This window comes from Saccostrea cucullata, unplaced genomic scaffold, assembly GCF_032062105.1.
Source record: "Saccostrea cucullata isolate Sc308-1 unplaced genomic scaffold, CSIRO_AGI_Scuc_v1 ctg575, whole genome shotgun sequence".
Lineage (NCBI taxonomy): Eukaryota > Metazoa > Mollusca > Bivalvia > Ostreida > Ostreidae > Saccostrea > Saccostrea cuccullata.
Genome location: NW_026932050.1, coordinates 177,450 through 202,605, shown reverse-complemented (window position 1 = coordinate 202,605; position 25,156 = coordinate 177,450). Strand labels below are relative to the sequence as shown.

The window sequence follows — 25,156 nt, the reverse complement described above, 5'->3', positions numbered from 1 at the left end:
GCTTAAAATATGTTGTATTTAATGTATTAATTATTAAAATTTCTCACAATTATAGATAAAGGATGACATTTTATATCTTTTTCATCTGATTGCTAAAGATAAGAGCAATGATGTTGAAAATATTGCTTGTACTACTGTGTCTGTTAAGATTAGTTACCAAATTTAGCTAGCATCTCTAATGTATCTTCAGGTAGCAGAATTTATTTTGAAACTTCAACATGATTAGTATTAAACTCTTGCCTTCAACTCAACATTAAGATTTATCAATGACATTTTGTCTGAATAGTTACATTCGAATTTATGTTGACTTATATATTTCAGTGTACTTGAAATAAAAGACATCTGTTTCATTTTTCAACTGAATGTTTTACTTGTCGGGAATTATGCTTCGACATGTACCTCACTCGACATTCTGTTATTGAGTCTTTCTGTCTCCAGGAAGACTTACAGTCAGCGTGTTCCACTGTTTCTAAAACAGTTAAAATCACCTTTGTATGGTAATTACTGTATATCTTTCTTGATTCAATATGCTATAACATGTACCGAGTATGATCAATTTTTAATCAAGGAAGATAAGCTATTGACAAGTAAGTTGATGTACATGTACAAGAAATTCAACAATCCTATTTAATTAATGGCAGATTTCTGTAAATTCTGCGGTCAGTATAATGAATTGTTTATAAATACAACCTATATTTCATTAATCACCTTATTTCATGGATTGACTCATCCATTAAAAAAAAGGGTTTTCAACAAAAAATGATGAAATCAGTAATTTTGATAGTTTTAAAAAAATTATGAAATAGTTAGATTATTCTCAGCAGCGATCATTTGTCTTTTACTATATACAGATATTTCTCGAATTGGACTGCTAACATGAATGTTAACATTCAAATGTTGGAGCGAGGTAATCTACTTCTAGCTCATTGCGCGTCCCAACATGGAAAATTAGCAATACAGGGGGGCGTTTGTGTGATAAATGCAGTTTTACCCTAAATTCATTCGTCTTAAATGTAAATAAGTTATAAACAACAATGTTAAAAAGTTTACTAGGAAATGAACATTTGTTGGTACATGATCAATATCTACCGGGAAACCCTTCGGGCTCCACAGGATTTGATCACGTGACCAACTAAAAGTTCATTTCCCAGAGAACTTTTAACATTTTGTTGTTTATTTCTAAAATTGAACTTATTTGATTTTCCTTTTAATTCTTATTTTCTGCTAGCAAATTTCATAACAGAAAGTTGGGTAGAAGAGTAGTCTCCCTAAAAATATGAATATTTTTGAAAACCACCTGATACCTTGAAGGTAAATTTGGGGGTTGATTCTTCCTGACATCGTTCAGTGTCCCCTGCTTATCTCTGACTCTCTGTATCTCTTCAGTCAATTCTCCAACTCTGAAAAATATTCATATACCAGTATAGGTTCAAACTTCTCACCAAATTATTAAAATACTCATAGAAAATTGGATTTAAGGTCAAGATCTAGTAAATGCTCTTAGACTGACTTTTTGATGCTAGATCCATTATGACGTCATAATCACTTTCAACTTTCTTTTTCCCGTACTTTACGGCTCTAATAGAATTATGTAGAAAATAAAGTATTTTCATGGAATTCAATTTGAAATCACATGAAAAGTAGTCCGGATACCTATATCAAATTTAACATTATTTAAAAGAAGAGACCAAGAACATACAAATTACCGTTTTCTAGAAGACTGTAGGCAATCTGGATACATTTTGTTGTGTGCTATGCAAAAAAACTCCCATATTCATGTCTAATTTTCTTAATTTTTCATTGAAAATGACAGTTTAAAATATGGATTTTCATCTTATTTTCCTACAAATTATGCCCCGAAACACCTTTTTTGACCAAGCTAAAGTTATAAGGCATCATTAAAGGAATTCATTTCTTGAATTTGATAAATCTGTAGGCACCCTTCGTTTACTAGATCTTGACCTTAACTCTTTTCCCCAGTAGACCTTTCCATCCTTTACTCCAAAATGACGACTTTTGACGCCTAGCCCCCAACCCTTAATGACGACTTTTGATGCACGTGTATTTCATCGTTGATTTGACTTGAAATTGTGGTTTGTTTACAAATAATCGGAGCACAGGTGGCCAGGTTGTTTTAACCGACAAGCTACCGATAAGCTATTGACAGGAAAGTTGATGTTACAGGGAATTCAGGAACCTCATTTCAAACCAGCTTATTGCTATTTGTAAAGTCATTTGTATATACAATTTTTATATATTTTATTTAAATATCTATATAAGTAGATACAGTAAAACTCGGTTATAGCGAAGTCCGGGGGACCTGTGACTTTAATTTGCTATATCCGTAATTCGTTCTATCCATATAACGAATTCATATAACCATTATAGCGAATTTGCAATATGGATGTTTTCCTTCAAGTATTACAACCAAATATGATAGGGAAGTCTCTATTTACAAAACATATCTTCGATAACTAAGGTTTTATTATGAATTGGATTTTATATAAAAATTCTTAAAGGAAATGATAAAAATTCTTAAAGGAAATAAAGTCAGTTTTATTTATTAATTTTTATAATCTTGGAAAGTTCGTTATAAAAGATGTAAATTTCATTATGTTTAACCTCTACGGGACTCAAAATCAGTTCGCTATATCCGTAAATTCGTTATAGAAGAGTTCGTTATAACCGTAAAATTTTACAAAGATTTGTTAAGAATTTTGCCGGGGACTCAGAAAAACTTCGCTATATCCGTGAATTCGCTATATCCGTGTTCGTGCTAAACGAGTTTTACTGTACCTGGAAAATAAATTTGGGGGTTGATTCTTCCTGACATAGTTCAGTGTCCCCTGCTTATCCCTGACTCTCTGTATCTCTTCAATCAATTCTCCAACTCTGAAACATTTTCACATAGGTTCAAATTATTTAATTAATTAGTCTTAGAAAATTGGATTTTATAACATCCTCTACTTATACCGACAGTTTGCCTGTATATTATCTTTATAAACCAATATTATCATCATAATTGAAAAGTAATGTACGTGGGCTATTTGGTTATCTGTGAGCGTTACAACAAATATAAGTTGTAACAAAGCATTACTACTGTTAACTTAGACAGAGTGAATTTTGGAAGAACAATTTTGCACAAGAAATTTTTATAGTGAATACTACAAAGGATAATCATATACTTATATAGCACTGATGAGAGAAGAAAAATCATCTGATTTGATGTCGTAATCACCATGGAGGATCGGGAAGGCAAGAAAAATGTAATAATACTAGTAACATATGCCTCATACGTTCTTTATGTAAATTTAGGCCAGATATGACCAAAAAATAGTCTACTTTTACATATTCAAATTAAATGTGGCATATATATATAACTTACCTAAAACAATTAAAATGTCCAAAGGTTAATTGAATGAGTCTGAAAAATACACATTAGGAGTTCGGGCATCAATAATTTTCTACCTGAAACATTATAAAAGAAAAGACAAATGTTTTTTTCTTCTTTAGGCAGAAAAACAGCGAGTGAAATCTTTCAAAGTTAATTACTAGTTAATTAATTTACTTAATTGTATTCAACAGACAAGATTAGATGTTCCTAGTCCTAAGTATGCAAAATATCAACGTTTTTATAAATGTAATTTGTAGATTAACCTGTTACCTTGAGACCAGGCTCTTTGTCCCAGGATGGTTCCCCATGCAAGTTTGGTAATTATTTCCAATGCATATATACAAGTTAAGGGAATAGCATAGGCATCGAAAACGGGCAAAGGCCCGGCAAGGGGAGTTGACCCCCTCCCACTTACTAGTATTTTGGAAAATATGCATCATATAGGCATTGAAAATGCGGCTTATCTATTTTTGGGTTTATTACTCCTTTCCCCCGTTTTATTTGTTACTGACGCTTGCACAATGGTAAGATAAAGAGTTGGGCTGTTGGATCTTTTACCCGTTGTCACAATTTGTGATAAATGGCATGAAAATAATCCTTCGCTGTAACCAAGCTTTGAAAAAGAACAAAGAGAACGTGCACAAAAAGTTTATTAGAGTGCAAAACAAGATATAGAACATCTGCACACACACACACACCTACAACACTCGCACAAAAATAAAAAAAAAACTAAACCAAAAAATAATAATAATAAACAAACAAAAAAAATAATAATAGTAGTGTCTAAACACCGACTAAAATAACGTCAAACCCGACCAGACGAATATTTCCTCGACACGTGCACAAATCCGTAGATCTTTCTATAAATGTGACCCCAAGACGTTACCGTATTGTTCGTTCTATAAACACACAGTCGTTGGTTAAAGTTCCGGTTATCGTTGTGACACAGTCCACATCAACCGTCAACGTCTTAGTACGTAGGATTTCCTCCAACGCTGTAGTAACATCATCCTATAACGTCACACGTTCGTTACTTGTATACACAGCTGGTCGAGCTGGTCACCTATAATAACACATTATTTCAAAGTCTGGGTTTCCATAGTCGATAATAACGCATTAATAAGGAATAAATGGATATGTCGGGTTTATTATCTATAACAAATTAAACTGAACAAAGTAATAACTTTAGGAAAAGAAAAACAAACAAACAAAATAACCTGGCTAAGAAAATAAACATTTCAAACTCACCGCTGCCAAAGTACTCAAAATATTACACTTTCCACACAGGAAAACTTCTCAAACACACCAAACATTCAGGCCAAATGCACACAGCTTTCTGTCTGGAGACCACACAGGTCATACAACATTTTCACTACGGAAGGACACACCTTCTCACTTCTACGGCCTACTCTGAACTCACACGTCGACTATTTTTCAAACCGGTCTGACAGCCGTGACCAACTATCCGTAACGACTCTACGGTGAGAATTGAAATTATGGTACGCCATAACCGACATAAGAAAATGAATAAAAATTGTGACACCCGTCTTCTGCTCCTCTCAACGGTAGTAAATCAATTCATAAGTTTTTGATAGATAAATAAAAAAATCAATGCTTTCCATTACTAAACTCTAAATTCAGAATTTTTGTTCTTTTACATTTTTTTTTCATAGTACGTTAAAAAAAATTCAAAGTGCGTCAAGTTGGTCCCAAATTTTCGCACTTTGAATTTTTTTTTTCAAAGTGCTTTGATTTTGTCCCATTTATAACGCACTTTGAATTTTTTTTCAAAGTGCGTAATTTTTTCAAACTGCGTTGCCACAGTGTACTGCCCTTAAACACCAGAACCCCAGACCCAGGGGCTATGAAATTCACAATTGTGAAAGAGGCACCATTTCTTATCATAACTGCACATGGTTAATTGTTTTAATACTAAGGGTCAGAGGAATTTTCAAAGAATTAATGCATTATTGGAACCCCATCATACATGCAAGACCAGAACACCTGTCCCTGGGGCCATGAAATTCACAATTTTGGAAGAGGCACCCTTCCTCGATCTTTACAACTATGTACATAACAAAGATTTTTTAAAGAAATAATACAGTTTGAATTTTCTCAAACATGTATTTTCAACAAGGCTCCGCCCTAGCATCAGAACCCCCGACTCCGAGGCCATGAATTCCACCATTTTGGTAGAGGGCTCAATGCTTAATATTAACATTAATGCCAACAAAGCTTGATGTCAAGGAGTGAAGAATTTTTTTTTTAAAGATTGCATTAACTTTAGTGGTTTTTGTCCCACCCCGTAGGCCCCAAAAGGACAGGGACCATGAAAGTATATTTTTCCCCCTTCACCCATAGATGCTCTATGCCAATATTATTATATTAATTCAGCGGATCAAAGAAGAAGTTGAAAATGTTCAAATGTTAGAGCATGATGGACGATGCCAGACAAAAATGATCGTAACGTGCCTCAGGTGGATCTATCTGTATACAAAGAACACACAATCTCAGACAAGAAAAACACATCAACAAAGAATGAAGGGAGAAGAACTTACAAATGTCCCAGTCTCTGTACAAGGCTGATTGTTTAGTAAGGTATATAAGCATACCAACAGTTTGACTGGTTCAGGTACACAAGAGTTTTTGATGGTTTCTGCAACACGTCTCATGACCTGTTGAGCAGGAAAGAGTTTATAACCAGAGGAAAAATGAGAGCAATAGGTCACATGACCTTAAAAAGAACAAAAGCTAACAAATAATATATATATTTTTATTAAAACCATTACTTATAACCATAATAATTATTTCCCATTACATGGGCAATTAAGTCAAAATAATACGTGCTGATAAAGTTCTAATAAATCAAAACAAAGAAAATCAGACATTTCATGTCTAAATGCAAATTTGTGCTCATCACAAAAGACCAACAATATTAAGAAAAATTGCATAATCTCCATATAAAAATAATATGGAAAAATAGTTACCTGAATATTATCTTTTCAGTCCTTTTAAAACCAAGGCTTTTAAAATATACAAGTTCACACTCAGCAACCATATTAGTAATGTTCAAGCAATGTTTCTAACACACATAAGCATTTGCTGTGGCAAGTAAATAAGATATACTTTGGAATGGATTTCAAACAAACTCTTTATCACCAGAATACAACTACAAAATTTAATTCTAAAACTACTCCATGAGGTGAGGTTCTTCTTGTTACACAATTAAAATTATACATGCCCATGTAATGAAATGTAAGGGGAATGAGATCATTCACTGAGTGTACTCTTAACCATGAAACAGTTGTATACATCTAGTATTTGCTACCCAGTCATACAAAACCAAATAAAAATGCCCAAATGCATATGGATGTATTAATGCCTTAACAACAAAAAAGTTGCAAAATTATCAAATTAGTATTACATTTTCCCCATATCTTCAAATGATTTGTTTTAAATAACCCTTTATTAAAATAACCTAACTGATTATCTACAACCGTAATACTGTCATACAGATATAACATTGTCTGTGATTGGCTGCATTGTCCAGTTGCCCCGCCCCTGTAGGCGGAGCTCTAACTGATGATACTGTCTAAGTGTGTCCCTGTGACCTACACTCATCAGAGTGATGCCCAGCTCCTGGCATTTAGTGTACAACACCCGCTCAAGGTCTATACTGATCTGACTTGTCGCCTCATCCAGAACTATAAATAAAACAAGAGTGTAGTTAGAACACAACCTGTTACTATGAATAAAACAAGAGTTTAGTTAGAACCAGCCTCATCCAGCACTATAAATAAAACAAGAATTTAGTTAGAACCAGCCTCATCCAGAACTAAAAATAAAATAAGAGTTTAGTTAGAACCAGCCTCATCCAGAACTATGAATAAAACAAGAGCTTAGTTAGAACCAGCTCATCCAGAACTATAAATAAAATAAGAGTTTAGTTAGAACCAGCCTCATCCAGAACTATACATAAAACAAGAGTTTACTTAGAACCAGCTCATCCAGAACTATAAATAAAGCAAGAGTTTAGTTAGAACCAGCCTCATCCAGAACTATAAATAAAGCAAGAGTTTAATTAGAACCCGCTCATCCAGAACTATATATTAAACAAGAGTTTAGTTAGAACCAGCTCATCCAGAACTATAAATAAAACAAGAGTTTAGTTAGAACCAGCCTCATCCAGAACTATAAATAAAACAAGAGTTAAGTTAGAACCAGCTCATCCAGAACTATAAATAAAACAAGAGTTTACTTAGAACCAGCCTCATCCAGAACTATACATAAAAGAAGAGTTTAGTTAGAACCTGACCTGTTACTAAAAATACTAAAGTACAGAACATATAGTTTATATACATAGATTTTATTTCCTTAAATAGAATATTCTAGAGAATGCCTTGTTCTAGATTTAGTTAAAAGAGTAGAATGCTATAAAAGTGTAAGAGGCAATAAACTTAACAATGGAGAGGATAAACTTTGTGCAAAGGGCATATAATTGGACACTAAGTTCAGGTGAGCTAAGATTTAAAATACACTGACCTGCAAACTTAGGTTGATGGAAGAAGAGTCTGACAAAGGACAATCTCTGCATCTCTCCAGGGGATAGTTCCTGATACCTAGATTATTACAGAAAATAAACACTCGTATAAAGATATGTACCGATATGATTGTCAAAAAAGATCATTTCATTAATTAAAATGTTTATCCACGCAAACAAATGGACATTTAATAGTCTACATCAACACATTATTATGGAACTTTAGCTAGTAAAGGAAGTTGAAACAAAAATCAATTCCTTTCACTAACCAATCCTTTAAATTCACCAATCATTGAAGACTACATACTATAACCAACCAATCATTGAAGGTCTACATGCTATATGCTATAAACCAACCAATCATTGATGATTTACATCATCTAACCAACCAATCATTAGAAGGTCTACATACTATAACACATTAATCATTGAAGGTCTACATACTATTACCCACTAATAATTGAAGGTCTACATACTAAGCCCAACAATCATTGATTGTCTACATAGTATAACCCACCAATCATGTGATGAGTAGCTTTCTAGTCCAAGTTTTCTTTCTGTGAGTTTCTGTAGTCCTGTAATCTCCATGTACTGGTTGATTGACTCATCATCTAGAGAAACTGAAACATAAATTACAAATATTATCATAAAAAATCAAGTTGATTTATCTACTAGGAAATTACCATGAATATCATAATCATAGATTTATAACCAAGTAACTACAAGGATTCTGTTTATTCTGTGCACACCCTTCATTAATATATTTTTCTGCTGTAAAATGTTATCATTAATAGCTCTAACCTGATCCATAGTCTGTTTCTTTCAATGGATAAATAACCTGTAAGCATTCATAATGCACATTTCAATATTTATTTATTTAAAAAAAATTATTTGTAAACAGTTAGAAATCTAAAATCTCCTTAAGTCTACATTAAAGAAAAAAAAAACAATCAAAGTTTATTAAGACAATTTAATGCCTCACCTGCTGTTTGAGAGTACCATCTGTGAAATACGGTTTTTGAGGTAGAAATAAAATCTGACTGGGATTTAAAGTTTCATGAAATTTCACACTTCCTGAAGGAAAAAAATAAGATAAAATAATTTAAGGTAAAAAAGAAAATAAAAAGAAACACTAGTGTGTCATGTGTTCTTAATACATGTATTGTGAATTACTTTTTATTTGCCAGTACTTTATTTTCGCCTGATTACACAAGTCAGTGTTCTCAAGAAAAATTTCATTCTCACATATGTTAGTATGCCATTTAATTTTATTGAACAAAACTACAATTCAAGAAAATTTTATCTTGTTCAAGATTTTTAAAATGACTACCTTACGAACCCATAAGGTGTTGCGAAAATTCAGTGTTCTTGATACATATGGACAGTGTTGGCAGATGATCTCTGTTGACCATTACTCCTTTCTATGACTGCCCTTCGTTACGCTTACCTTTCTGTGAGGGCCAGAGTCCTGCTATGACCCTCAGAAGAGAACTCTTGCCACACCCCGAATCCCCCGTGATGAGGATATTTACTCCAGCCTCTAACTGGAATGTTAAATCTGTCAAACAAGTGATTAAATAATTTATCCTTTCCTAGATGCATTTTGTAAGAATCTGGGCAATCATAAAATCTAAAAAAAACTTTCATCAAGGACTTATTTTCTTGTGTTCATGCAAATAAAGTAAAAGAGTGTAGTAGTACTGATAGCCATAGATAAATATGGTAACAAAGCCATATATTCTACTTTTTTAAAATAATGTCTTTCCATTTTGATACCATTTGCTATCTTAATTCGGATTTCTTTCTACCTTACCTGAACTGAAAGCTCAACTAGGCTTTTTTTTAATTCTAAAATTGTGTGATGTTTTTAAAAGGTTTCTAAAAGCAGAATTGATATATATACATTGATGTTTTTATCATGCATAACTAGCCACAATTCCAAATACATGTTGCATAATCATTGCAGTTTTGCTTCAATGAATAGCAGATAATTTCTGTGATACAAAATTTTGCAATCTTACACTTGAAAGAAAGCATTGGCATTGTTAAGGTTAAAACCTTTCCATTATCCCATCTCCAAGCCTAATTCTCACTCCTTTCCTTAGAGTTAAAGTCTAAGGTATTTTTTTAAAAATTTTAATTCCATTGGCAATTAACCACAGGCATAACCATATTTCTTTTACAGTTTTAGTTTATGGTAATGGTAAAAATCATCAAAACTTGTTCATTCCAGGGTTCGACATTCGCGCTCGTCACCTCGCCATTTCCACCCTAAAATGACTTCGGACGACCTGATTTTCAGTCTGGCTCGCCCAAATGACGACCTGGGACAAGTTGGGAATATTTCATAATGATGTTTAATATTTTAAAACTAAACTTCATAAGACCTTGAAAACATATTTTCCTGTAACAAAACCAACCCATTCAACATGTTTAAATTGCAGCCGCGAAGATTTTTTCTCCTGCCAAATCTTCGTTCGATCAATCCGCTGATGCAATTTTTACTAAAAGTCTTTAATAAAGTATTATTTGAGATATAAAAGATGCCAACTTAGTCAAATCACCTTATTAATATAGATAGTAATAATCATCATTGTAACATCTTGCATTTCCCCTACAACTTTCTGATCATTCATAATGATCATTTTCTGCTGCTACACAGCCAATTTGGGTGTCCACTGTAATGTAACACCTGATTAATTCAGTCCAGGGTTATTTGACCCTATATTTAGGCCTTCATGGCAAGTGAAAATGAATGTTTTAAGCTACAAACTTTAGCATTCTGCATGTCTGATTCTGCTGATATTTTTGTTTGATAAAACACTATAAGGCATCTTTAAATTCCAAAAATGTCTGGTTTACATTTTTTAATGCAAAAACACAACTTCTATTAATTATCTTAACAAATTATAAACAATTGCACATTAAGTTTTGTTTTAATTGATATTTTATTTGGACGACCTGAAATTCATTTGGGCAACCTGTGATCATACCAAGGTTGCCCGAATGGCGAGACCAAATTTTGACGAGTGTCGGACCCTGTCATTCACAGAAATTATCTAATACACTGTACCAGGGATCATGAAACAGACTTAATTTCAATGTTAGAACTTTTTATAAATGAAAACCTTTATTTGTTTTTGACAGCAGATTGATAATGCAAAATGGAAACTCATTTTCATTTTAGAATGCTTTACTCCTAAATAACTTCAGCATCATATACATTTTTTATCTTAAATTTAATATGCTTCATGATTCTGTGGTCTGACAGGTACTTTGTCATCATAATGCATGCAGTGTGAAAATCTAGCTAAAATTGTTCTCTATGGATGACTGTGATACTCACAACTTTATCCTGGGTTGGTAGACTTACTTTTACAGAGAATGTCGCTGGATTTCGGTGGAGCGTACGTTAGCTCTGTGACAGATATGGCTCTCTGGTCTACATGGCTGTTAATATTGAGATCTGTTAATTCAACTTGATCACTAAAATAGACACAGTAAAAAGTCTAATGCCTCACAGAAAAGAAAGAGGAACACCTAATTTAACAATGCTTGTTGGTATTCAATTCATATAAATATCATCTTAAAACTTACTTATTTTACTTGTCACACTTACGGTAATATTTGAAACATTTAACATGTTTAAAATGATTAATACCAAAATTAAAAAAAAAAAAAAATTTATTATTCTTTGTCAAAAGTAGAAAAAGTATAATCACTGCTATCTGGCCTCATTTAAAATAGAAAAATACCACTCTCAAGAGAGACAAATCTAAAAATGACAAGTCATTTCTTTCTTGCACTATACGTATATATGTACTATACTGTGATTTTATAGCTTTGCTGTTTGTTAGAACAATATTTTCATTTATTCTTAATTTTCTCATCTACCTTTGAAAGAGGGTATATTAATTAAGTTGTCCTTATTTGAATAAAGAACAAGTAACTCTTAATGGACCCTAGTAAAATGTGAAAGAATAAAGATTTAAAATACATAAAGTATCACTTCTCAGCCTATATCATCAATTGATATCTAAACCATTTAAAAAAATTCTGAAAAAGGTCCACTCTCTTTTATTTAGGTGCACTTGTTCTTTGATTCCCCATTACCCAAGGATGCTCAGTTTGCAAGTTAATTTGGTTGAAATTGCAGGCCTAGTGTTTCTGGATAAGAAGATGAAAATTGAAAAGGACGCCAATAACAACAGCAACAGCAAAAATCATAATAACAGTGGATCAATTTTAAGTCATTAGCTCAAATGAGCTGAAAAGGATTGTTAAGGTTCATTGATACTCTGATAAGAGAGATAACTCTAACTGGTATAAATTACTTTTATTCCTTTAAACATGTAAAACCATCACATTAACATGTCAATTGTGTTAAATTTTGCCCTGCAAGGTATGCTGGAATTGTGTGCATTTTAATCATTATATTAAAATTAGATTCAATTTGCATAACATAAGCATTGTGCAAAATTTTTTGCATGATTGAGCATAGGAATGATGAACCTCAATTTAAATCTCCACAGTACACGTAGACCAGGAAGTTAAATACCTGACAGGTAGATAACACAGGTAACTGGGTCATGTGATACTTGTACAGTATTTGGCCGACAAGACAGGCACCATTAAAATCAGGTAATAATAATAGACTGATTTTTAATTTGATAAATGTTGCTTACTCGTAACAAATTCTTTATTATAAAAAAATTATCAATACTAGGATTTTTTCACATCTGTCTCACACAGATAGCCCATGATTTCATCTTAAAATGTTATAATGGAATGAAAATGCAATTGAAAGAAATATTTGAATTTAATCTGCATTCTTGCAATTGTTAAGGTGCAGCCATATGATGCAATTTTTCTTTTCACTTGCTGAACTCATTTGAACAGAATTAATTTTAGGGGTGGTCACAATTTTACAATTCATTAACAAATGATTTTGAAGTGAAATAAACATCTTATCATTTGATTATATTACTTTTATTTAAGTGCTATCTATAAGAACATTTTCTATACTAGGCCTACTTTGAACATGGACCCCCGTACCAGTGCCCAGGACGTGATGCGATGTGACCTGTGTAAGACCGCTGTGGTACAGATGCACTGTGATACATGTCTTGTCAACCTGTGTAAGGCCTGTGTTGGAGAACACACAATTTCTGATGAATCCAAGAAACATGAAATTGTCTCATTCAAGCTTAGAAAATCTACCCCCCTCTACCCTGGATGTAAACATCATAGCAAAGAACGATGTGAAATGTACTGTAATCAATGTGACATTCCTGTCTGTGTTTACTGCATTACATCTGATCAACATCAAGGTCATAAAATATTATCATTAATGCAGGTTTGTGAGGAAAAGAAAGAAAAGATATTCAAAGAGAGAAACGAATTAAATGAGACCATTTATCCAACCTACCAGGACATTGCCTCTGCTGTACAAAACAGAATGAGTCAGTTAGAAAAGGAATATAGAGATCTCTCAACAGCCATAACAAAACATGGAGAGGACTGGCACAGAGAAATTGACAAACTTGTCAGGAAACTTAAAGCTGAAGTTGATGAGATGAAAAACACACAGTTACAAACTCTACAGAAACATCTGGATGAAATAAACAAGACAATGTCTGACATCAAGGATGAAAATGATTCAATAGAAAAAACTATAGATACAAATGACTTGTTAAACCTCTTCAGTATAACATGCAATGTAGATAAATACAGAAATCTTCCACAAAAAATTGTGCTATCTTTACCAAAATTCACATCTGGCAAAATTCAAGAGATAAGTAAACTGTTTGGTACCTTATCACCAAGTTCTTTATCATCAGACAAACATGGCTACAGCATGAAGACAACACAGATATCACCAGAAGCTGGATCCTCTCCTCCAGTCAAACAGCTGCTTGATGAACCAGAGACTGTCACCACCATGTACACTGGGTATGATAGATACCTTTACAATGTGGCCTGTCTGAGTGAAGAAGAAATCTGGACAAGTGGAGAAGACAAGGCCATGAAACTTTACAGCATCAATCAGAAATCACTACTCAAGTCAATCACAACCAAGTCTGGGAACATATCATGGGACATAGCAGTGACAAAAAGTGGAGATCTAGTTTATACTGATAACAGAGATAGAACTGTGAACATTGTGAAGAATGAGAAGATAGAGGAAGTGATCAGACTACAGAACTGGAGACCTCGCGGTGTCTGTAGTACCTCCTCTGGTGACCTCCTGGTTATCATGTACAGTGATGATGACAAACAAACAAAAGTTGTCCGTTACTCTGGCTCCACAGAAAAACAAACCATTCAGTTTGATGATAAAAGTAAACATAAACCTCTCTATTCATCTAGTCCTACTTACAAATACATAACAGAGAACAGGAACCTGGATATCTGTGTGTCTGACTGGGATGCTAAAGCAGTAGTGGTGGTCAATCAGGCCGGAAAACTGAGATTTAGGTACACTGGACATACTCCTGCTCCAAAAAACAAACCATTCTATCTACTAGGAATCACCACAGACAGTCAGAGTCACATCCTTACAGCTGATTGTGACAATGAGTGTGTCCACATCATAGACCAGGATGGACAGTTCCTCCGTTACATAAACTGTAGACTGAGTGATCCCTGGGGACTGTGTATAGATACAAATGACAATCTGTTTGTTGCTCAATATTATGAAAGACAAGTAAAGAAAATAAGATATTTGCAGTGAAACAGTGCCTAAAATATACCGTATTTAATATGCCAATAATTATGATTTCTCTTCACATTAAATTACGAATGACATTTTATTTCTTTTCATTTGATTGCTACAGATATAAGAAATGATGTTGAAAATATCCTGCTTTAACTATTGTCTGTTTAGGTTAATTACCAAATGCAGTATCTCTAAGGTATACTCAGTAATTCCTCAAAATTAAAGTTTCGTGAATTAAAGTAGTCCTGAATTTAACAGTTTGATTATGGGACTACAAACCTTACTGTGAGGCTCTGCACTACAAACTAGAACTATCCAATTACGACAAATATCCCCCGCTGATTTTTTCAGAGCAGGTGCCAATTCAAAAATATAACATTTTTGAAGAAGTTTTCCCATTATATCACAAATATAATATTTTTATCCATATGCCCTGAAAAACTGCTGAATCTTGTGGGATATAGTTATATGTCACCTGAAACAGTTATAAGAGGGTTGATCCAAAAGTTTGTGGATTTTCTATCCAAAATTTTATCGTGATTTGATGAAAGCAAACAACAGGCATATTTATGACCACCAGGGATGGGGTAATGGTAATGTGTAATGGTAATTGACTGTAGTTAATTACAATTTTCATTGTAGGTCATTGACCACACCTTTAATCAACGTCCATGGAAGTTTTACTTTTCTTACATTTCTTGTGCCACCGGAAAACCATGCAGTAACTAAATGCATTTTCCCTAGCATATGTCAATTATACACGCGTTTAAGATAAAGTGAAACTGGAATTTTCACAAAACTTATAACTTGACTGAAATTTGACGTTGATTCACAACTCAAAGATGAACAACAAATCACCAACTAATAAAGTAAATATCCAGTAAAATCAGTAATACTCTCATACAAAGGTTTATAAAAGATCAAGCAATCACAATAATGACATAATTTCCATTTTATATGCCACATAGGGCGGTTCTATTCTTATTACACGTATTAAGACTTTGAATGATAATAAATGCAATAATGTCTCTCCTGCATTTCCAAACAACTGTTTCTATGGCAACTGCAATAGAGTTACTAAATCATAGATATTTAAATTGGTTTTTTATTTATTAAATATTCAACAAGTGACTATATTCTCATTTGTAATTTTCAACCATTTTCCCTAAAAAATAAATAAAATATACAGAAATTCCACAAACTTTTGGATCAACCCTCGTATTGCCGTCGCCTACACCTTTAAAACACCTATTATCGCCTGTGGCTGTTCATTGTATATAATTAAGGATTTCCATCCCTAATGGGACCAAATTCCCTACCCTTAAATGTCCATCAAGTACATAATACTCTGATATTATATCAAAGTATTTTATAGTGGAAAAGAATTGACCGCGAGAAATTTCAAAAATTTCATTCATTAAGCAGTAATTAATTATCAAAGATTGCATTAAAGTATATGGGGAAAAGCGTTTTTTTTCATAATAAAAATTCAAATACTTTGAATATCAATGAATCCTGTGGTGGAAAGATACATCTAAACATTAAAAATAGAATGACAATTGAAAACATTTTTTTTACCGGCTAAAAACTTTTTAATTGAATTTTCTTAAATTAATTAAAAAAGGGGAGATAACTCTCACCAAAATTCAAGGTCAAAAATTAGGACACATCCCTTTTTACATTCTTATAGTAATAAATGGGAAGTATGTCTAATTAAACTGAGTATTCAATGTCTGCATATCTGTTATGTATTCATTTTCATTGAATTTGTTCCTATTAGGGATTGAATACCTTAAACAGTAATTAGTGACCAATTGCCTGCTTTTCTCATCTTACGCTGTCCTTAATTTTTGGATGGCTTCAATGATTCGTTTTCCTTGCTCAAGAATCGTTTTAGTTTGTTCTGTTCTCTTTAAATCATTTTTAATTTATTTAGTCAATGGTACTGAAATCCGACATGCATAGGTATGCTGCAACCGACTTAAAAATGTAAAGAAATACTGTAGTAATACATGTAATTGAAGATTGAAACAAGATGTGTTTGTGAAACACTATACAAAGTTCAAAAAATCTATTTTTAGCATATTGGTCACAGTCAAGGTCACAAGGTCATTGACCTTGGTGTCATTTGAAAGAACTTAATGGGTGGAGTATGCACACTAAATATGAAGTCCCTATCTCCTATTGTTCAAAATTATGGCAAAAAGTGTAAAAAGCTATTTTTAGCATATAGGTCACAGACAAGGTCACAAGATCATTGACCTTGTCGACGTTTGAAAGGACTTTATTAGTGGAGTAAGTATACCAAATATGCAGTCCCTATCTCCTATGGTTCAAAAGTTATTACAAACAGTGGAAAAAGCTATTTTTAGCATATAGGTCACAGTCAAGGTCACAAGGTCATTGACCTTGGTGTCATTCGAAAGAACTTAATGGGTGGAGTATGCACACCAAATATGAAGTCCCTATCACCTATGGTTCAAAAGTTATGACAAACAGTGGAAAAAGCTATTTTTAGCATATAGGTCAGTCAAGGTCACAAGGTCATTGACCTTGATGTCATTTGAAAGGACTTTATTAGTGGAGTATGGCATACCATATGAAGACATATGAAGTCTCTATCTCTTATGGTTCAAAAGTTATGGCAAAGGTTAAAGTTGACAACAGACAGAAAGACAAACAGATAAACAGACAAACAGACAGGACAAAAACAATATACGCTGGGATCTATCAATCCGGGCGCATAAAAACCCAGCTATGCGGAGTAAAGGATGAGGTGACTTGCGGCCCCTGGTATATTGACAAAAAATTAAATGTCTAAATTTTACTCAAATTTTTGTATATAACTAATCACTGATATGTGTACCTTTATAGAATACTATTTTTATCAGCAATAGAAATGTGATTTGAAAGATATAGATCTTTTATTGGGGTTCGGGTATCATGTTTACATCCAATTCCAATGCATTTTAACCCCGCCCCACCCTTTGAAGCCCTCAAAATATAAGAGCGCATGTAGGTAAAATTTTCTCCTTTGGCTGGTCACTGTATTTTATTGAAATCTACCTATATGTGAAAGGAGAAAATTGTACTTAACTGCGCTCACATGCTATTTTTCAAAAAATTGTAAAATCTAGCTGGCCTTTCCCATTATGAACAGATCGACGGAACTAGATTTTTCTGACGTAAGAATGAATTCACATGCTAATCGAGGCATTGGCGATACTTTCTAACTGACCAATCAGCTAAATGAAATTCGTTACGAGTGAGTACCACAAAAATACTATGGAAACATGCTTGGAATTTTACTGCTTTCCGATATTTTTTTATGTATTTGAGTCACAGATTAGACACGGATCTACATACAGACTGTATGTACAATTTCCGAGATCACAGTAAAATTTATATACAGTTACAAACAATTGATAAATATACATTAGTTTAAAGTTTTGTAGCGTGTTTGGTGAGCAATTGGCTAGGTCTACGCGTATTCCCGAGAATCAGTGAATACAAGTTTTATGTGCATTTCTTGTCCTAAAAGCCCTAAATGGTGATAATCCATGCGTATTATCAAGTATAAACAGCCTTGACTGACCATTATAAAAGTTTGAAATGTTTAAAAGGATAACAGGAAAATTGACCTAAACCACATATCTCTGATAAAATGTAAACGAAGTAAACCAGCATGTTTTGTTGTTCTGTCATCGGATTGGACAACGACGATGTGCGTAATAATAACAATAGCCATATAAGGTCTTCTCGAATATGCATATCCCTCTATTGTACTAAGACCCGCCCATTCTTTTGCCATAAAAGAAAATATCCTCACAAACCTGAACGAATTTAGTTGTGATAGGGTCTAAAAAATGAAAGGTAATGCAATATTCCTTATAATCAAAATACGCCTGAACTATTGAAACTATTCAAAGGCGTCGTATTTATTCACTCATGTTTGAAAACTAACAACATCGTTGTAGATTAAATATAATTCGTCGTGGAAAAAGGGGCCCCAGATAGCAGTCATGTCACCTCATCCTTTAGCGTATACATGGAATATAATAATAATATACGACAAGTGATCCCCACAATGTCCATTCCTTCTGCTTCGCCAGTGTGATCATTGCAAAGATGTGTAGCACATTGTTTCAAAGGTCTTCCCAAACAAAAAATGTATATCATTTGTAATTATTGGTGTATCAATTTGATGTCTTTCAAAGGTGTGGTTTTTTTTCCAAATAAACAAATTAAGCACTATAGACCATTTTTGTTGGACTTGATATTTTCAACATGCACAAAAACGTAATAAAAACAACATTGAGGTAAAACACAGATTAACTGAGTTTAAGAAAACTAACAGACTTGTACATATTTTTACAACTTAACCCACAGGTGTCTGAGGACAGGACCCCCCCCCCTTTGATATAGACCCCTAGGCTTTTTCGACTTTTTTTTCTCATAAATAATCTTTCATTGACATGTTTGTGATAAGATATATACCAACAATTAAAAAAATTACCTAAAACAAACAGTTTATAAATTCCACCCTACATCCTTCATATAAAAATCAACAAGGTTGTTAACTCCGTAAAAAGCTTATTGAACGGAAGTAATGAGGAGAGGACTAATTACCCATGTTCCCCATATAACCAAATATGCATGTAAAATATCAACAATAGATATATTCTTGTTTTTTATACAAATTCTTCATCAAAATTTTATTTTGAAACGTTTTGTAGATTTTACATGAAATATTTAAGGAAAAGAACATATTTCAAAAAACTGCATTTTTAAAAGGGCAAAACTCTCAAAACAGATTACATGCAAATCAAGTATTTGAAAAATAATTAGAAACATTTCATTTACATCAGCGGTTTAGAACTCTATTCTTTCAAAACATTTGAAAGACATTTTTTAAAGTGTATATCAACCAAATTTCTTTCTGCAGAACTGTGTATTTCTGAAAAAAAGTAGTCTTCTTGTCAATTCCATTCATTAAGCGAAAACGCTGCCTGTAACCTGACATCCTTGTGGAAAACTGGCTATAACGACTGTTGAAGTGCCTTACCCTTCATGAGAGTTGGTTGTTAATGAAAAGAATATTCAATCTACAATGTGATTTGTTGATTTTAGGGCTTTGTTTAGATTTATGAGACGATTCAACCAAAATTCTCGGCAGTGCCTCTCGGTTTGCAGACGAAGTTGGCAACCTTGCTAATTAGAGTGTGGGGTAGAAATTTTTATAAAATGTTAGTTTAAGCAAATTTTCTGAATTGATTTGATATATTATATCACAAATGTGTCATCCATATATAATTTATGTGAAAAAAGTCTAACAAGCCCAAGCTTAAGGGTCTATATTTGGGTTGGGTGGGGTGGGGGTGGGGGGTGTCCAGTCCTCAAGCACCTGTGATTTTACCGAATACCCGGGGACTCGATCGGAAAAATGTCCGAGTAACCTATTATCAAAAATTGACCGATTTGACATCCCTACTCATTATATTTTTGTCTCCCTTTATACATTTCAATATTTCTTTAAAACACTCTTTTTTTGGCTTCAGTAAGTTATAGAGTAAGGCAGATTGTTTGTGTAAATCACTAGATGTACCTGGAAGGTAAATTTGGGGGTTGATTCTTTCTGACATAGTTCAGTGTCCCCTGCTTGTCTCTGACTCTCTGTAACTCTTCAATCAATTCTCCAACCCTCAAAAAATATTCATATAGGTTTAAAATTTTCAGCACATTATAAAAACATTAGAAAATTGGATTTTTAAAAAAAATTTTAGCATGGCTGCATATTATTTTTTTTTGAAACAAAAAAGCATTTAATGCCAAATCATAATTTGTTTGTGGGCCTGGTACATAACATGGCCCAAGCTTCCATAATGCTTCCTTACCTGTGGGCGTTCCCTGCTACCTCTGCTGCTTTGACTGACAGGTCAATTAGGCGAGTAAAACAGTTGATGAGGTACATTATCACAAACGAATTCTACAAAAAATAAAATTTTTATACCTCAGATTTAGGGATGTCAACGAGTACCCGGTTAACCGGGTACTCGATCGAACGTCCGAGTATCGAATACTAAAATCGGTACTCTGTTACTCGGATCTATATTTTTGAATATTTCTAAGCTTATTTATTAATGCATTAAACAATCTGTTTTAAAACGGAAAATACTCATTGCACTTGTACATACACTAATTAGGGTTTCCTACTCCTCTAAATGACCGTTATCGCTCGTGGCAGTGTTTATACAGTAATTATGGTGACCAAGCACCTGTTACCTGGTTTTTCTCACCTGTCTTCTACCCTTATTTTTTGAATTTCCTTTAATTATTTGTTTTCACTGAACATCGTTTAAGGTCTGTTATGATTGAATAAATAAGATAATTTTGTCAATTCTCCGAGAAGCCGTTAATTCTCGGGAAAAGAGACAGATGATATTACACGCGCGATTGTTGATATGATTGTGTTTGATTACATGTCAATTCATGTACAAACGGTTGATGGCGAAGGCTTTAAAAAAAACTGATGTCCATCGTTGCACTAAACTACAAAATACCGTCCCGTAATACTATAAAATCTAGGATCGAAAAGTATACGAAAATCGTAAATCCGCTCTGTTAAAACTTGACTAAGTTCAAGTCAAACTGTACGACTGATACCTGGACGTCAAACGCAACAAAGAGTTACATTACAATTACGGAGTAGATTTTTTTTTTTAACAAAAACACAGTGAACCACTTTCGATATTATTTCTTGTGTTTATCTGATAAATAAATTAAAAAAAAAAATTATTAAATTTCCTCGGGCACGAAGTGCTTATCATTGTTACAACTGAAATGCATTTACGGGTAAACCTCCTATCAGAGCATGTGCTTTTATCTCTAAAAGAGTTTACAATGTTTTAAATTCATCAATTTACTTGTTCATATTTATTTACACTTTTATCGAGTACCCGGGTACTCGATCGGAAAAACGTCCGAGTAACCGAGTATTAAAAATTGACCGATTTGACATCCCTACTCAGATTTCTTGTAAATGTACAAATCACTGCAATTTTAAAATCAAAATGGCACTACTACTGTTAATACTACTCAAATAAAGTCTATGAAAATTTGAATGTACAGCAATTCTTGGCAAAAAATTTATAGTGATTATGAGGAAAAAAGTGTACTTACAGCACTTATGAGAGAAGAAAAATCAGCTGGTGATTTGTTGTCGTAATCGCCATGGAAAATGGGGAAGGCAAGAAGAATATAACTCAGTATGCTACCGAGGTAATCGAATAAATTCACCGAAACTACAACAGGAAGATTACAAAATCAATTAAGAGAGCACTAAATAACTACACCCGATGCATGATAAATGCATAACAGTAAATACTGAAACAAAACAAAATAATCCTTAGTGTTAACCCATTTTTTAAAAATTATTTTTCTGGTATACTGTTAGAAGGATCATGTAGATATACTCACAGTTGAGTGCGTACTGGCGTAGTATCAGATGATGTTGAGTCTTGAGTAGTTTGTGGAGTCTCTGGTCTGTGTAGAATTTCTCTATTTCTCCTGATCTATAAAATGCTGCAGACTCAGCATTAGCCCGCAGCAACATGTGCTTAAATCTGAAACATATACAGAGGGTGGAGCATTATGCTTAAATCTGAATATTTACATTTCCAAGGTCTTTGTTCGAGAAAAATTTACAAAAAGTTAATGTACTTTATTTCTCCATCAATGTACTGGTTTATCTCCCATGATTTGTAGGTGGATATGATTACTATCCAACGAGTTGTGATCGTTTTTATATAGGACTCCACTTTATTTTAATTCATCGCGCTAGAGCAAAAACCATTGTGAGGTCATAACTGCACTTAGCTGTGGGATAGGGAAAAGGATATCACATGAGCTATATCCACGGGATAAAGGGGTAAACTTGGGATAAATTTTCATACATATTATTAAATCAATTGCTGAATTTTCAATGCAGAAGGTTCATAAAGGAAAAACACTTTTCATATTTAGAAACCATGTCTCTCCACCTATACTTTACCAGATCACACTAAGTTTTAAAGAAGAGGAGTGCATTCATAATTACCTGTAATTTCCTTCCATTTTCTCTCTTCTGAACACGTACTGTACAACTGGTGACATAAGAAGCTTGTTAATCACTGTGGCAACAATGAAGAACGAGAGGACCCCAACAGGGCCCAGATAACTTGTGCTGCAACAGGAAAAGGAGGGATAGATGTATATCAATGTGTTCACATGAATTAATTGATGCACAGGGCTCCCACTGGACCGAAAATATTTTTCGCCACTTATCGCGACAAAAGGAAAGGCATTATTACATCTGATTTCTCAACAATGCAATGCGCTTTATGTTATTCCTTTTTTTATTATGTTTATCATAGATATTGTTTTAAATTGTTATGTTTAAAGCTTATGGTAGAGTCCATTTAAAAAAAAAATAAATAAAGTTGGAATTATACAATTAAATTTGATATTGAATTGATATCAGCCAACTCTTGACAGAAAATGTCCTCTTGTTTATAATTTATTGTTTGCCTGGGAAGGGGGAAGGGGGGGGGGGGGGCTACAGACGTAGTAAAAATATATGACATTTTTTAAAAAATGTAAATTTTCATAATTTCATTAATTAATTGGGAAAAGAAGTAATTAAAAAGTAATGAGAATTAGATTTAAAACTTGACTTTATTTTAACAACTTTGACTCTAGACTCCAGGGTATAATATGCAAGCTCATGTAATTGTAAATAATTCAGTGTAATTTATTAAGATAATTCTGTTTCCAAACCAATTTCTTTTTCACTATTTGTCAGTTTATGGTATATTGTACACATTTTTCAATATTCATTAGGTAAAATTTGAAGCCATTGTTTACAATTTTCGTCATGTTTCCCTACTTTCGGTTTTAAAAAAAATGATCTCCATAGATCCAGATTTTTTGATAAATGTTTTTTTATTTACTAACTTCATCTCCTAATAACACTTTCAATATTTCAAGCAATTTTGTAACCCTTTATTGCTCCAGGCTAGTTACCTAGTCAGCTGTGTTCGTTCAAGCGAGACATGATTTCCTACATGTAGGTTTCAATTTTCACACCTCTGCTGAATTAAATAAACAATGGGAGTTATCTGTACATCTGTATACATTGAATAAACAAAGGAGCTAACCAGGACTACACAATTTGTGTACATGGTACATCTAAAAAAAATCATTTTCGCCACTTATGAATTTCTTTTCGCCACTTATAAAAAAATTCGCAATTGGCGACAATGGCGAATCACAGCTCGAGCCCTGTTGATGCATCAACTCTTTGATTATGGTCACAATAGATTAATAATTTTAATTACAGGCCGGGCCATCTGTCATCCAACGCACTCTAAAAATTTTGACTTGAGGTTTAATCTTAAGCTTGGTAGCAAATAGACTTGACTTCACTTTACCAGGGACCTATATATTAAAGGGATAGGCAGTACTCCTTCATCGCCATGTTTATTTACCCAAAACATCACGCACGACACAACAAGTTTTTCAATTTACGTTTATTCCCAGTAAACAGGGTGTTTTCTGATTATTATCATTTATTCCTTTTATGTATTGGAATTGATTTATTAATAAATTTTAAAGCATAATAATATTATAATTTTAATATAATGAAAACAAACATTGAAATCGGCGATTTCTCGGAAATATGGCGGATCGGGGCATGTGCTGATTTTGCATAAAACAAAATTATTACCGAGATAAAGAGTATAATGCATATTTAAAACAAATCTTGAATGATTTTTTGACAGATGTTTAAAGGATTTGATCTCAAATGTGTGATAGCTCTAGAGATATAATTAATAAAAGTTGACTTAAGAAATCCCGCGACTTACGAGATATCGCAAGACTTGCGTTAGTTGCCTATCCCGTTAGTATAAAGGTCCCTGACTTTACCACTTACCTTTCTACACTTTTGTACAGGTAATACTACATACACGGTTATTTTGCCCCCCTATAATTTTGCCCTTTCACATATGCAAACAATTTTGCCCTGTTTTTAATTCACTCAGTCACAGTTTTGTTTAAGAAATTAGACTGTATATTTTTAATCCACCCCTTTTAAATTCTCCCAAACAAGGTTAGGGCAAAAGTGGCAAAAATAAAACTGGGGCAAAAATTTCCCTGTATTTAGTATTCCATGTACTGACCTTTCTACACTTTTATACAGGTAGTAAGCGATGGTGAAGGGAGCGATGATGATGGGAGCGAAGATCTGACTGAAGTTATCACACATCCGGTCCAAGTCCTGCGTGATTCGCTGATCCCTATAGATAAAAAAATACAATTATGGTGGAACTTAGGTGGGGGGATGCAATTCCTGTTCCCAATTAAAGTACAAATAAATTGTTCTAGATTTAAAATTTCCAAGCCTCAAATTTAAAAAATGATCACATTAAGTTTGTATGCAATGGCATACTTTACTTACTGTAAAATG

The 25,156-nt window shown here is 33.3% G+C and overlaps 2 protein-coding genes across 4 annotated transcripts in view; one reads left to right on the top strand and one right to left on the bottom strand.

The window, feature by feature from the left end:
* Window positions 1-6,223: 6,223 nt before the first annotated feature.
* LOC134234347 (lysosomal cobalamin transporter ABCD4-like) overlaps window positions 6,224-25,156 on the bottom strand; it is a 27,202-nt gene continuing 8,269 nt past the window's right edge. Inside the window, exons 6-18 of one of the 3 annotated variants that reach the window (XM_062716394.1) lie at window positions 24,870-24,986; window positions 22,748-22,873; window positions 22,129-22,274; window positions 21,832-21,953; window positions 20,547-20,638; window positions 20,258-20,353; window positions 11,308-11,420; window positions 9,382-9,492; window positions 8,917-9,008; window positions 8,736-8,772; window positions 8,452-8,554; window positions 7,937-8,013; window positions 6,224-7,098 (exon numbers count right to left, since the gene is read on the bottom strand). In XM_062716394.1, the coding sequence (XP_062572378.1) occupies window positions 6,902-7,098; window positions 7,937-8,013; window positions 8,452-8,554; window positions 8,736-8,772; window positions 8,917-9,008; window positions 9,382-9,492; window positions 11,308-11,420; window positions 20,258-20,353; window positions 20,547-20,638; window positions 21,832-21,953; window positions 22,129-22,274; window positions 22,748-22,873; window positions 24,870-24,986 (1,429 nt within the window). In that variant the 3' untranslated portion in view covers window positions 6,224-6,901. Of the gene's footprint in view, window positions 7,099-7,633; window positions 7,675-7,936; window positions 8,014-8,451; window positions 8,555-8,735; window positions 8,773-8,916; window positions 9,009-9,381; window positions 9,493-11,307; window positions 11,421-20,257; window positions 20,354-20,546; window positions 20,639-21,831; window positions 21,954-22,128; window positions 22,275-22,747; window positions 22,874-24,869; window positions 24,987-25,156 lie in introns of those variants that run through there. The other 2 variants (XM_062716395.1, XM_062716396.1) reach the window with 2 other exon arrangements.
* On the top strand, window positions 12,055-14,736 carry LOC134234348 (uncharacterized). The gene is made up of 2 exons (XM_062716398.1): window positions 12,055-12,575; window positions 12,963-14,736. Exon 2 carries the CDS (start codon window positions 12,976-12,978, stop codon window positions 14,665-14,667), a length of 1,692 nt encoding a protein of 563 aa, XP_062572382.1. The 5' UTR covers window positions 12,055-12,575; window positions 12,963-12,975; the 3' UTR covers window positions 14,668-14,736.

Excerpts from the sequence above, each read along its gene's own strand:
- LOC134234348 (XM_062716398.1), top strand. The coding sequence starts at position 12,976 with ATGGACCCCCGTACCAGTGCCCAGGACGTGATGCGATGTGACCTGTGT.